The sequence below is a fragment of the Hylobates moloch genome, unplaced genomic scaffold (assembly GCF_009828535.3).
Source record: "Hylobates moloch isolate HMO894 unplaced genomic scaffold, HMol_V3 SCAFFOLD_15, whole genome shotgun sequence".
NCBI lineage: Eukaryota > Metazoa > Chordata > Mammalia > Primates > Hylobatidae > Hylobates > Hylobates moloch.
In genome coordinates this window covers 69,594,509-69,608,824 of record NW_026652290.1, presented here as the reverse complement: position 1 = coordinate 69,608,824, position 14,316 = coordinate 69,594,509, and the positions used below count along the sequence as shown (strand labels likewise).

The window sequence follows — 14,316 nt, the reverse complement described above, 5'->3', positions numbered from 1 at the left end:
TAATCAGCTGGAGAAAAAGTGCCACCCATAAGAACTGATGGCTCCTCTGGGAGGGAATCTGCATACAGTGAGGATTTCTAGGAAGCAAATTACTTCTCCTCTGGGCCTATGAGTGGCCTTGGTGGTGCTTAACACTGGAGGAAACGTTAAATGGAGAATTGTGGGAGAAATGATACCTCCTTCAAAGATACGTGTTCCTAACAAGAAGGAAAAAAGAAATGCAAGGGAACAGTGGCCGTAGAACCAGTTAGTATTGTGCGAACAGTACTTTCTGTTTTCTCCGAAGTCAGCTCGTGTGTATGGCATTAGGAGTAATAGAGCCAGAGTGCCTGGTTTCCTATCCCATCTCATTCCTAGTGTGTGATTGGAGATGTTTTGTCAACTGTCCATGTCCCAATTTGTTCATCTACATTATAGTAATGACAGTAGCTAGTTCATAGGATTGTAATAAGGTTTTTGTTTTGTTTTTGTTTCTATTTGTTTTTGAGACGGAGTTTCGCTCTTGTTGCCCAGGCTGGAGTGCAATGGGGCGATCTCGGCTCACCGCAGCCTCTGCCTCCCCAGTAGCTGGGATTACAGGCATGTGCCACCACACCTGGCTAATTTTGTATTTTTAGTAGAGACAGGGTTTTTCCATGTTGGTCAGACTGGTCTCAAATTCCCTATTTCAGATGATCCGCCCGCATCGGCCTCCCAAAGTGCTGGGATGACAGGCGTGAGCCACTGCTCCCAGACTGTTTTTTGGTTTTTTTTGAGACAATCTCACTCTGTCGCCCAAGCTGGAGCACAATGGCGCGATCTCGGCTCATTGCAACGAACCTCTGCCTCCTGGGTTCAAGTGATTCTCCCGCCTCAGCCTCTGTCGTAGCTGTGATTACAGGGGCACATCACCATGCCCCACTAATTCACCATGTTGGCCAGTCTGGTTTCGAAATCCTGACCTCAGGTGACTGCCCACCTAAGCCTCCCAAAGTGCTGGGATTACAGGCATGAGCCACCACGCCCGGCTGCAATAAGCTTTTAATAGGTTGATAAACTGTTGATAAATAGTGCCTGGTTCATAGTGTGTGTTTGCTGTTACGGTTATTACACCCCGCCCGCAGAGCTTTCCCTCACCTTGCTTGGACATTATGTCTTTCAGCTGGTCGTTTTGACCACAACCATCACCACCTCTCAAATATAAATATTGTTTTATTATCTCTGTCTTTTGGCAAAAGGAATTTGAGAAGAAAACAAAATCAATCAATTAATCTTTGTCTTTAAGATCTACCACTCCCCTGGGTAATTGGTATGGTACAGAAGTTCATTACTCAAAAGCATACTTGCCATTGAGGGAAGAGAGAGACCCTCTCATATTGTTTTATATTGTTTTATACTCAGTACCTGTTTTAAGAAAAAAAAAAGGGAAGTGAAATCAAAGACAGGCAGTCTGGTGCCAGGCCCAAAACCAGGCCTGGGCCTGCCTGGCCTAAACCCAGTAGTTAAAAATCAACTCATAACCTAGAAACCGATGTTATTCATTGATTCCAGACATTGTAGAGAAGAACATAGTGAAACTCCCTGCCCTGTTACGTTTCTCTCTGACCACCGGTGCATGCCGCCCCGTCACAGACCCCTTGCTTGCTCAAATCAATCACGACCCTTTCATGTGAAATCTTTAGTGTTGTGAGCCCTTAAAAGGGACAGAAATTGTGCACTCAGGGAGCTTGGATTTTAAGGCAGTGGCTTGCCAATGCTCCCAGCTGAATAAAGCCCTTCCTTCTACAACTCGATGTCTGAGAGGTTTTGTCTGCGGCTCGTCCTGCTACACCATCATCTTACCTCCTAACTCATTCCCCTATCCCAACCTACCAACCTCTTTTTTTCCCCCCACTTTCCCAGTGCCTACTACAAAGGTGTGCAATCGGTGTTACTGAATGATTTAATGCAAACTCCTCCCCTGGAAGTTTTTTGTTTTTTTTTTTGAGATGGAGTCTCACTCTGTCACCCAGGCTGGAGTGCAATGGCACGATCTCAGCCCACTGCAACCTCTGCCTCCCAGGTTCAAGCGATTCTCTTGCCTCAGCTTCCAGAGTAGCTGGGATTACAGGTGTCTGCCACCATGCCCGGCTAATTTTTTTGTATTTTTAGTACAACTGGCCTGGCCGGTTTTGAACTCCTGACCTCAAGTGATCTGCCCGCCTCAGCCTCCCAAAGTGGTATGATTCCAGGTGTGAGCCACTGTGCTAGGCCTGGAAATTTTTTTTAACTGAACCTAACAGGCACAACACGAAAACGATTGAAGTTTATTCCAATTGCTATCATTTTACCTACTACTCACAGATTCTACTGAAGTTTAATTTCTGTGAGAAGTAATTCTTTGCTATCTTACTTGCCTTGCAAGGCAGTTGAGAAACAAGCAGAAATCAGTTGGTACACCATCAAAGTAGTTGCCAGATCTTTTTTCCACAATATTAAGGTGAAAATAACCATATATGCATCTATGTTCCTCTAATTTTCTAGTCATTAAGATTTTCTAATCATGCTAATGTAGAAAATTCAAGCAATATACCAAAATATAGAAAGTAGCAAAAAAAAAAAAAAAGAGAATGAAAACAGTTAAAGGAACAGAGAAGCCAACCTGAAAGAGCTCCCAATGGGCAAAGCTGGAAATATTTGAGCAGCAAAATAAGATAGCACTGGATTATAACCAAAAGTATCAACTAAGTATACATATGTTCATACTGATATAAATAAATAATTGAATAAATACATAGAGAAGGAACAAATCTTCCTTACAGAAGAATTCCAAATTTTATATATATATAAAACCTTCACTAGGAAGTGAAGATTAATTCCTCTCCACCTTAGTGTGGGCTGGACTTACTAACTTGCTTCCAAAGAATACAATATGGAGGCCGGGCATGGTGGCTGATGCCTGTAATCCCAGCATTTTGGGAGGCCAAGGCAGGTGGATCACGAGGTCAGGAGTTCAAGACCAGCCTGACCAACATGGTGAAACCCCGTCTCTACTAAAAATTAGCTGGGCATGGTGGCGCACACCTGTAATCCCAGCTATTTGGGAGGCTGAGGCAGGAGAATTGCTTGAACCTGGGAGGTGGAGGTTTCGGTGAGCTGAGATCACGCCACTGCACTCCAGCCTGGGCAACAAGAGCGAAACTCCATCTCAAACAAACAAAAAAAGTTGACTTAAAAAAGAAAGAAAGGGCCAGGTGCAATGGCTCACACCTGTAATACCAGCACTTTGGAAGGCTGAGGCCAAAGGATCACTTGAGGCCAGGAGTTTGAGACCTGGGCAACATGGCAAGACCCTTCTCTACAAAAAATAAAAAAATCAACTGGGCATGGTGGTGCACACCTGCAGTCCTATGCTACTCTGGAGGCCAAGGTGGGAGGATCACTTGAACCCAGGATTTCAAGCTTACAATGAGCTATGATCATGCCACTGCACTCCAGCCTAAGTGACAGAGTAAGACCCTGACTCTAAAAGGAAGGAAGGGAGGGAGGGAGGGAGGAAGGAAGGAAAAAAAGATGGAGAGAGGGAGGGAGGGAAGGAAGGAAGGAGGGAGGGAAAGATGGAGAGAGGGAGGGAAGGAAGGAAGGAAGGTAGGAAGGAAGGAAAGAAAGAAAGATAGATATCCTCAAACACGCATAAATATACATACAGATACAATGTATATTGGTGGCTCAAGCCTGTAATCCCAGCACTTTGGAAGGCTAAGGCAGGTGGATCACCTGAGGTCAGGAGTTCAAGACCAGCCTGGCCAACATGGTGAAACCCCCGTCTCTACTAAAAATACAAAAATTAGCCAGGTGTGGTGGCGGCTGCCTATAATCCCAGCTACTCAGAAGGCTGAGGCAGGAGAATTACTTGAACCCAGGAGGCAGAGGTTGCAGTGAGCCGAGGTTGTGCCACTGCCCTCCAGCCTGGGCAATAGGGCAAGACTTTGTCTCAAATAATAATAATAATAATAATAAATATACATATGCATAAAATTTTATATAAATGGGATTTATACAATACATGCTGCCTTTTGCCTTTTCAACAATATATAATGGAAATTGGCCAGGTGCAGTGGCTCATGCCTGTAATCCCAGCACTTTGCGAGGCCAAGGCAGAAGTATCACTTGAGGCCAGGAGTTCAAGACTAGCCTGGCCAAAATGGTGAAACCCTGTCTCTGCTAAAAATACAAAAATTAGCTGGGTGTGATGGCATGTACCCGTAGTCCTAGCGACTTGGGAGGCTGAGGTGAGAGGATCGCCTGGGAGGCTGAGGTTGCAGTGAGCCGAGATCACCCCACTGCAATGCAGCCTGAGTGACAGAGGGAGACCCTGTCTCAGAAAACAAAACAACCAAAAAAATGTGTAAACTGTGTAACTTTGCAGATTATTTGTATTTATTCTAAGGAATACACGAAACAATTATGTATAAATGTGTGTATATATATGTGTATATGTGTGTGTGTGTGTGTGTATATACACACACACACACACCTAGAGAGAGAAATACGCTTGTAGCCTTATTTGTAATTATATTGAAAATTTGGGGCCGAGCGTGGTGGCTCACATCTGTAATCCCAGCATTTTGGGAGGCTGAGGCGGGCTGATCACCTGAGGTCAGGAGTTCAGGACCAGCCTGGCCAAAAAGGTGAAATCCCATCTCTACTAAAATTACAAAAATTAGCTGGGTGTGGTGGTGCACATCTGTAACCCCAGCTTCTAGGGAGGCTGAGGCGGGAGAATTGTTTGAGCGGCTGAGGCAGGAGAATTGTTTGAACCCGAGAGGCGGAGGTTGCAGTGAGCCAAGCTTGCACCACTGCACTCCAGCCTGGGCGACAGAGCAAGACTGCGTCTCAAGGATAAATAAAACAAAAAAACAAACAAACAAACAAAAAATTAAAAAAAAAGAAAATTTGGAAATAACTAACATTAGGTCATTGGACACTGGATATTTCCAAATTTGGAGATGGATGCGTAAGTGGAATATTATACAGCCATTATAAGTAATAAAGTAGATCTGTTGACATGGATTCTTAGATGAAAACAGAAAAGCAGATTATAAAATACATAATTCTGTCTTGATCAGAAAAATTAGAAATAAATAGCATTACCAGCCTGAGCAACATAGGGAGGCCCCCATCTCTACAGAAACTAAAAATATACAAAATTAGCTCAGTGCAGTGGTGTGTGCCTGGCGTCTCATATACTTGGAAGGCTGAGGTGGGAGAATTGCTTGAGCCCAGGAGGTTAAGGCTGCAGTAAGCTGTGATCATGCCACCGCACTCCACCCTGGGCAACACAGAGCAAGACCTTGTCCTCAAAACAAATATAACAAAACAAAACAATCTTTTAGAAATAAACAGCATTAGAGTATATACATTATGTGTGCAATGTGAATATTTTTATATACCTGTGATTTAAATTTTTGTATCTTCATACGTGGTCTAATTTTTTTTAACTATCTATATATATGTTGTTAACTTGTCTTTATTTTTAAAGTGTAGTATTAAAGCATTTATTTAAAGAAATAGGGGGCTGGGCACGGTGACTCACGCCTGTAATCCCAGCACTTTGGGAGGCTGAGGCGGGCAGATCACGAGGTCAGGAGATCAAGACCATCCTGGCTAACACGGTGAAATCCCATCTCTACTAAAAATACAAAAATTAGCTGGGTGTCATGGCAGGTGCCTGTAATCCCAGCTACTCAGGAGGCTGAGGCAGGAGAATCGCTTGAACCTGGGCGGCAGAGGTTACAGTGAGCGGAGATTGCATCGCGGTGCTACAGCCTGAGTGACAGAGTGAGACTGCGTCTCAAAAAAAAAAAAAAAAAAAAATGCATGCAACTTGTTAGAAAAGACACTATTTTATGTTTGGGAAAAATACTGAATATGAATTTGTTTTTAATTGAACTGGCCCTTTTTGTTCTTAAAGCCAACACATTCCAAAATATATTTATTGACATTTACTCAAATCAGCGTTTACCATCAATAGGTAAATCCATCCAGCAGGGATAGAGGAATAATATGTGATTTCTGACCTCAACTTAATATTTTTATTAAAATTTATGCAAATATATATCACTTGCAAGTTAATTAAGGCATTAAAATCATAGGAAATTTCTCTTGGCCAGTAAGACTAGGACAGAAATTCCAAAGTAGTCCCCACAGACCTAATCCAGTCGGACCAATCACTGAAATGCACGACTTAAAATATCCGTAGTCCATACATGCAAAGTAGGAAAAATACCTCTGTTATAGTACTTTTGTATGGAAGTCAGTTTTCTTGGGTTGCTATGAGAACCACCTGCAGACCATGTAATAATATTGACTATATGGCCAGGTGCGGTGGCTCACGCCTGTAATCCCAGCACTTTGGGAGGCCGAGGTGGGTGGATCACCTGAGGTCAGGAGTTTGAGACTAGCCTGACCAACATGGTGAAACCCCATCTCTACTAAATACAAAAATTAGCCAGGCGTGGTGGTGGGCGCCTGTAATTCCAGCTACTTGGGAGGCTGAGGCACGAGAATCGCTTGAACCAGGGAGGTGGAGGTTGCAGTGAGCCGAGATTGTGCCACTGCACTCCGGCCTGGGTGACAAGACTCGGTCTCAAAAAAAGCAAAAAACGAAAAACAAACAAAAACCTCTGAATATGTGGCTGTATTCATTAATTAGTGGTCTAGGTAGACCCAGAAAATTAAGTCTGATTTAAAGAACAACTCAGGGCAGGTCTTGCTCACCTGACCTTCTGCACGCTTCCTGAATTGCAGTAATTGTGGCTCTCAGGAGTTACACATTGGGAGTTTACAGCACAGCCTGGGCTCAGCTGTGTCTTCTGTAGTGCTTGTCCAAAGTAAAGCTTCCTTATAACCACACAATTTTAAATGGGTGTTTTAAAGTGAACAAAAAAGAAAAAAACACGCTCCTTCTCTGCTTAACCCAGTTGTCGTCTACTATGTAGGTTTTGTTCACATTGCATGAAACCAGTGTTTTCCCAGGCAAGCAAGCAATGTGTTCATCCATTTTACGGTTTAATTAGAAAGAAATTATATTCCATATGACCGGTTAACTGGTTATTACCTTTTTTTAAATTTTGAGACAGGTTTCACTTTTTCCTTCCTTCCTTCCTTCCTTCCTTCCTTCCTTCCTTCCTTCCTTCCTTCCTTCCTTCCTTCCTTCCCTCCCTTTTTCATTTCTTTTTTTCTTTCTTTCTTTCCTTTTTATTTTTTGACAGAGTCTCCATCTGTCGCCCAGGCTGGAGTGTAGTGGTGTGATCTCGGCTCACTGCAACCTCTGCCTCCTGGCTTCAAGCAATTCTCCTGCCTCAGCCTCTCGAGTAGCTGGGACTACGGGCATGCGCCACCACGCCCGGCTAATTTTTGTATTTTTAATGGAGACAGGATTTCACCATGTTGGCCAGGCTGGTCTTGAACTCCTGACCTCAGGTGATTCCCCCTCCTTGGCCTCCCAAAGTGTTGGGATTGCAGGCATGAGCCACCATGCCTGGCCTGCTATTTCTTCAGAGGGTGATCTCTGCTGCTGTTCTAATTTCATTCTTAGAAGGAAACATATTGAAAAAACTGAGCCTACCACACCTTAAAAACCAAAGTAAATTTTAAATAAGGAGTTGAATATTGTTAAGAAAAAGACTGAATATTCTATTGCTAGAGGTTAACTTTCTAAATTTAGATCAGAATAAAAAGGAAGAATGACATTTAGTTTTGTAAAATTGGGTAACTTTTGTACATAAAACGAACTAAAACCAACTATTTGAAGGATATATGACAAAAAGCTCATAATTTCATTATCTGAAGAGCTTGTATAGGAAGGTAAAAACCATTGATATTCATTCAGTGGCTAAATGAGCCAAGAGATGATGAACAAGCTAATTCACAAATGGGGAAATAAAATAATAAACATAGAAAAGTGTCCAGGCCCTTCATAATCAGGGAAATGCACATTAAATGAGGTACATTAAATTTGTCTATTAAATTTGCAAATTAAAAAATATATATATTCTGCAAATTTGGGCAAAAATATAGTAAAATAGATTAATTCATACATTGCTAATTACACATTATAATAATTTTTGGAAAGCAACTTCGAATGTCATGATTCATTAACAACAAGGATGTCCACCAATATGGAAATGGTTAGGAAAATTATTAGATTGGTGCAAAAGTAATCGCGGTTTTTGCCATTCAAAGTAATGGCTAATATCAGCAGGGCACAGTGGCTCTGGGCACTTTGGGAGGCCGAGGTGGGTGGATCACTTGAGGTAAGGAGTTCAAGACCAGCCTGGCCAACGTGGTGAAACCCCATCTCTACTAAAAATACAAAAATTAGCCCGGCATGGTGGTGTGCACCTGTAATCCCAGCTACTCGGGAGGCTGAGGCAGGAGAATCGCTTGAATCTGGGAGGCAGAGATCACGCCACTGTACTCTAGCCTGGGTGATAGAGAATTACTCTGTCTCAAAACAAAAACGAAACCAAACATAATGGATAATATGATCCAGCAACACAATATATCTTTATTAAAGAGAGACACTGTGGCAACAGAGGAAAATGCTTATAAGTAATAAAAAGGCAGGACACAAAATTTAATGTGTAGGAAGTTTCAACTATCTGAAAAATTCATTATGTATAGCCAAAATAACAAGAATAAAGGAAACAAGACTGGAAAGATACACCAAAATGGCAATAACATTGCATGAGCACCATGAGATTCCGAGTGATCTTTCCCCACTTTCCTGTTTTCTAAATCCTCTTTAATGTGATACTTTGCTTTTGTTGTTGATCTGAATTTAGTAGGCCATGGGAAGTGTGGCCTGTTGATTCTGTAATCAGAGATCAAATAATTAGATGGAGTTTTTGAAGGGAAACCATGATTTTATCATTAAAGAGGTAGGTTAAACTGAGACATTTTAAAGTTGTGCTATCCAAGGCCAATTCTGGGTGAAACTGTGAGGTTGACTTTGAATTCCTCCTCTTTTGTAGCTTCCTGCAGGGCTGCAGGTAAGGACTACGACATTTTACTGTTTCTTAAGAGGCTTCCTTCTCCAGCCATTCAGTTTGCACCCTAGAAATGACCCATTCACACTAAGGTTAAATGTCCTTAGGTATATCTATGTGTTATCTGGGATTCGAGCCTTAATCTAAATTCATAAGTGAACTCCTAAGGTGGAATTCCAGGCCTCATTCAAGTGGGGAGTGTTTCCCAGGATAGCTGTGTTTGAAATGCTTGTTCCCCAGTGCTGTAAAGAAATAGCACTTGAACATTATTTAGTAAGGCCATTTTTACTTCCTGCCGAAAGGGTACACTCGCCAGCAGTTTTGCCAGGAGAGTACACCCAACAAAGGAGACGGGGTCATTCCTGACACGTCCTCCCTACTGCTGTGTCCGGTTTCCACTGGCTGGAATGGGACCTCACATTCTGTATTTGTCTCGATTGGCTAGCAACTTAGAACTTTCTAAAAGAGGCAAAGATAGAGGAGAACAAAGGAAGTAACTTATGGAATGCTGAGAAATGTAAGAACACTTTTAAATAAGGAAGAGGAATACGCTATAACCTAATGCTTGCTTGGACCAGTATAAGCATGCCAGGGCAAATATTTAGGCTAAATTGTGGGAGCTAAAACATAAAGTACACTGATTTCTTTATTATGGCTAGCAGATATTTAAAAACGTTAGCATGGGTCTTTGAATAAATTTTGCTTCTAAGAGAAGTTACTATTTATTCCTAATTAGACAGGGAGGAAAGTCTTTGAAGAGGAATAGCTACTTTACTTTTTACAGCTGAAAACACCAAGATAGCTTAAAACTACCTGGAGGTAGTCAAACTACCTTGGAAAAAGGTGAGTCATAGTTGGCACAGTCAATTATTCTTAGATCAATAATAAGAACTGTCAGAAAAGGTAAAATGTAAAATTATAATTTACAATAAAAGTTGAAAAGCCTTAGAACAGTATGGATCTAGGCCCCTTCCACACTCCCTAATCTGGGAGTTACTATGTGGGTTTGATTGACTATTGATTATTTATTTATTTTTAGAGACACAGTCTCATTATGTTGCCCAGGCTGGTCTCAAACTATGGACTCTGAGCAATCCTCCTGCCTCAGCCTCCCGAAGTGTTGGGATTGCAGACGTGAGCCACCGTGCACCGCCTGCCTATCTGCGGTTTAAGCAATAAAAGCAGCGGGAAGCGGTGGTTCAGGCCTGTAACCCCAACACTTTGGGAGGCTGGAGGATCGCTTGAATCCAGGAGTTCGAGACCAGCCTGGGCAGCAACGCGAGACCCTGTCTCTACAAAAAGTACAAAAATTAGACGGGTGTGGTTGCTGGTGCGAGTAATCCCAGCTACTCGGGAGGCTGAGGCGGGAGAATCACTTGAGCCCAGGAGGCGGAGGTTGAAGTGAGCCGCGATCGCGCCACGGCACTCTAGCCTGGGTGACAGAGCGAGGCTGCGCCTCGAAAAACAAAAAAACCCAAAAAACTCCCAAACCCTCAACAGAAGATATGATGATCTGGGAAACTTGAAGTGGGATCAGGGAGGGCTGTGAGATGCAGGCGCCGCCCAGCAGCAAGGCGCCTGTTGAGAGCTCCCGCAGGCCTTCGCAAGCTGGAGCCCTCAGCGGACGATGTTCAGGAACTAGCGGGCGAGGCGCTCGGACTGGGCGGACCCGCCTTCAGCAGGCACCAGCACTACGCTGCCGGCGTCGGCCGAGATCCCTCTGGGCAGTTCCGCCTCAGGCTCCGGTCTGCGCAGCCGCGGGAAGCCGTGCCGTTTTTCCGCCCATCGCCACCACAGCGGCTGCATGGCGGGCGCGGAGTTGCGGGCGGCGCTAGAGCAGCGGCTCGGTGCCCTGGCCATCCACACTGAGGTCGTGGAGCACCCCGAGGTGAGGACCCTAGAAGCGACCCCCGAGACAGGCCCAGCGGGGTGGGCTGTGCTCCACGTCCGTCGGGCGAGGCCGCTGAGATCAAGTGTCCCAGGGTCCATGTATCGTGAGAATGTCGCTCCTGGGATATTTCCCGGGTCTCAAAATACGAAAGTCACCTTGCAGGGACAGCAGAGGACTTCCGTCTTGGGACATGAAGTTAGCAAGGAAATCTTTCCTCTTGGGAGTGACTTGCTTACATTCCGTGTTGAGAACTAGCACAACATACAGAGGACTGTGCATCTTAAATCGGTCTGGGGTGCTGGGTCAGTTTGTCCACTTTTTGTGTAGATAATATAAGCAAGTGGTTAATAGTGTGTTCAGTAGGTACGACGTATCAGGCACCATACATAGAGCAGGACACTGAGGTTCAGAGTGATATTTTTCTACTGTGGTCAGGGTTGATCACAAAGCATGCAGCATGGCAGAAACCACCACCGCCCCTAAAAGTGCTTACCAAAATTGACATGCCTGTATTTTCATAAATTGTAACATTTGTTGTGTTTTGATAGGAAGTCTTACTTGCATTTATTTATTTGAGACGGAGTCTCTCTGTGGCCCATGCTGGAGTGCAGGGGTGCGATCTCGGCTCAATGCAACCTCTGCCTCCTGGGTTCAAGCGATTCTCCTGCCTTAGCCTCCCGAATATCTGGGACTACAAGTGCCCGCCACCACGCCTGGCTAATTTTTGCATTTTTAGTAGAGACGGGATTTCGCCATGTTGGCCTGGGTGGTCTCGAACTGCTGACCTCAGGTGATTCTCCCACCTGGGCTTCCCAAAGTGTTAGGATTACAGGCGTGAGCCACCGCGCCCGGCCACTTGCAAATATTTCACAGAACCAATGTGTAACTTGAGTGGTGCAAGGACATGAAGTTTACCCAAGGCTTAACAGTTGATAATGGCTAAATATGGTGATCTTCAAACAGTAGAGAAATATAGTTAGTATTCCTCACCTTCACAAATACAACATCAAAACCGTAATCATTTTCTCTGACCTTCCTCCCTCCCATATAGTCCTATATTCTCCCCCTTCTTTATGTGTGCGTATGCCGGCTTTTCTGATGTTCTGTTAGTCTGGGTTCTTATTGCCTCCCCACTCACCTTCTTTGTGGTTACATAATTGTAGAATGGAGGTTGTCACATGGTCTAGACGTAACGGAATGCTAAGGAATAGGAGTCTAGAACTGCTGTAAACTTTCAGTAACCAAAAGCTTAAATTTAGAAATAAAAAGCTGCTGAGGAGTGAGGTCTTGGCAAGTACATTGGAATACAAAAATGGCTGAAGAAACTGCCTGAGGTCCTGAAATGAGGAAATAAGATGGCATGGGCTTATATGTAATTATTTGGTAATGGGGTGAAGATGGGTCTTTAACAGTGAAATTCAGGGCGATAAGCACTCCCAAACCTTGCTGTTTTCACCCAGCAGGCAAAATAGGTATAAATGTGTGCATATGTAAACATGCATATTACTTTAAAACTTACTATGTGATATTTTATAGGTATTTACAGTTGAAGAAATGATGCCTCATATCCAACATCTGAAAGGAGCACATAGTAAGAACTTATTTCTTAAAGACAAAAAGAAAAAGAATTATTGGCTGGTGACAGTTCTTCATGATAGACAAATTAATTTAAATGAGCTTGCCAAGCGGTTAGGTGTTGGGAGTGGAAATCTGCGATTTGCTGATGAAACAGCCATGCTAGAAAAACTAAAAGTTGGTCAAGGCTGTGCTACACCCTTGGCACTTTTCTGTGATGGTGGAGATGTGAAGTTTGTTCTGGATTCTGCTTTTCTCGAAGGTGGACATGAAAAGGTATACTTTCATCCAATGACCAATGCTGCAACCATGGGATTGAGCCCTGAAGACTTTCTTACATTTGTGAAGATGACAGGACACGATCCCGTAATACTAAATTTTGATAAAACCAACTAATTGGGCCAATGTTCAGAATAAATTTCTTTCTGAAAGCTGTTTTTCTTATTTGTAATTTATAAAAAGCATTGAAAGTGTAAGAATATTTGGTATCCTTAGTTTGGTGACTATCTAAACCACTTTAGGAGGAATATAGTATTTCGTCGTAAAAGAGCTTTTTTTTCTTTTTAGACAGAGTTTTGCTCTTGTCGCCCAGGCTGGAGTGCAGTGGTGTGATCTTGGCTCCCTGCAACCTCCACCTCCTGGGTTCAAGCGATTCTCCTGCCCCAGCCTCTGAAGTAGTTGGGATTACAGGCACACACCACCACTCCCGGCTAACTTTGTAATTTTAGTAGAGATGGGGTTTCACCATGTTGACCAGGCTGGTTTGAAACTCCTGACCTCAAGTGATCCACCTGCCTTGGCCTCCCAAAGTGCTGGGATTACAGGCGTGAACCACTGTGACTGGCCCTATAAAAGAGCTCTTTTTAAAAAGATGTATGGAGGTACTTTTAGTCAGCTCAGAGATTCAGTTTTCCATCTCCCATGACAACTACTTATTACAGGAATGCCTCCAACAATTAAAAATACTTCAAAGATTAACCAGCTTACATCTTTAGGGTGCTTATTGTACTTGAAAAAAGCAAGTTGCAAAACAGTATGTATAAAATTATGATAGTGTACATAATACAAGGAAAAAATCAAAAGGAATATAGGAATATATTGTTGAGGCCAGGTGCAGTGGCTCCCACCTGTAATCTCTGCTTTCGGAGGCTGAGGCAGGAGGATCAGTTGAGGCCAGGAGTTCCAGGCCAGGCTGGACAACAAAGTGACAGACCACCCCCTCTACAAAAAATGGAAAAATAAACCAAGTGTGGTGGTTCACACATGTAGTCTTAGCATATTGGGAGGCTGGATCACTTGGGCCCAGGAATTCAAGGCTACAGTGAGCTATGATCACAGCACTGCACTGCAGCCTGGGTGACAGTGAGACTTTGTCTTTAAAAAAAAAAATTGTTGATAGTGGGTATTTTTGGGAAATGGGGATTAAAGAATAAGAACTCCCTAGCAAGATAATTAAAACAAACATGGAGGCAAAGGTAATACTTTCCATTATTGGGGTTTGTTTATAAACCAGTAATTTTTTTTTCCCAGTGAAAAATAAGCTAATTAACTTTCTATGAAAGTATATCTTTACAAAATTTTAATCCAGAAAAACAGCTAGGGGTGGAATATGTTATGTCATAATCATTGTACTATTAAATTTACAGGCCGGGTACAGTGGTTCACGCCTGTAATACTAGCACTTTGGGAGGCCGAGGTGGGTGGATCACCTGAGGTCAGGAGTTTGAGATCAGCCTGGCCAACATGGCGAAACCCTGTCTCTACTTGAAATACAAAAATTAGCTGGGCATGTTGGTGTGTGCCTGTAGTCCCAGCTACTCGGGAGGCTGAGGCAGGAGA

The 14,316-nt window shown here is 43.3% G+C and overlaps 1 protein-coding gene across 1 annotated transcript; it reads left to right on the top strand.

Moving 5' to 3' along the window:
• Positions 1-10,654: 10,654 nt before the first annotated feature.
• Positions 10,655-12,981, top strand: LOC116484097 (putative prolyl-tRNA synthetase associated domain-containing protein 1). Its single transcript, XM_032178901.2, has 2 exons — positions 10,655-10,899; positions 12,439-12,981. Exons 1-2 carry the CDS (start codon positions 10,816-10,818, stop codon positions 12,871-12,873), a joined length of 519 nt encoding a protein of 172 aa, XP_032034792.1. The 5' UTR covers positions 10,655-10,815; the 3' UTR covers positions 12,874-12,981.
• The last annotated feature ends 1,335 nt before the right edge of the window (positions 12,982-14,316 follow it).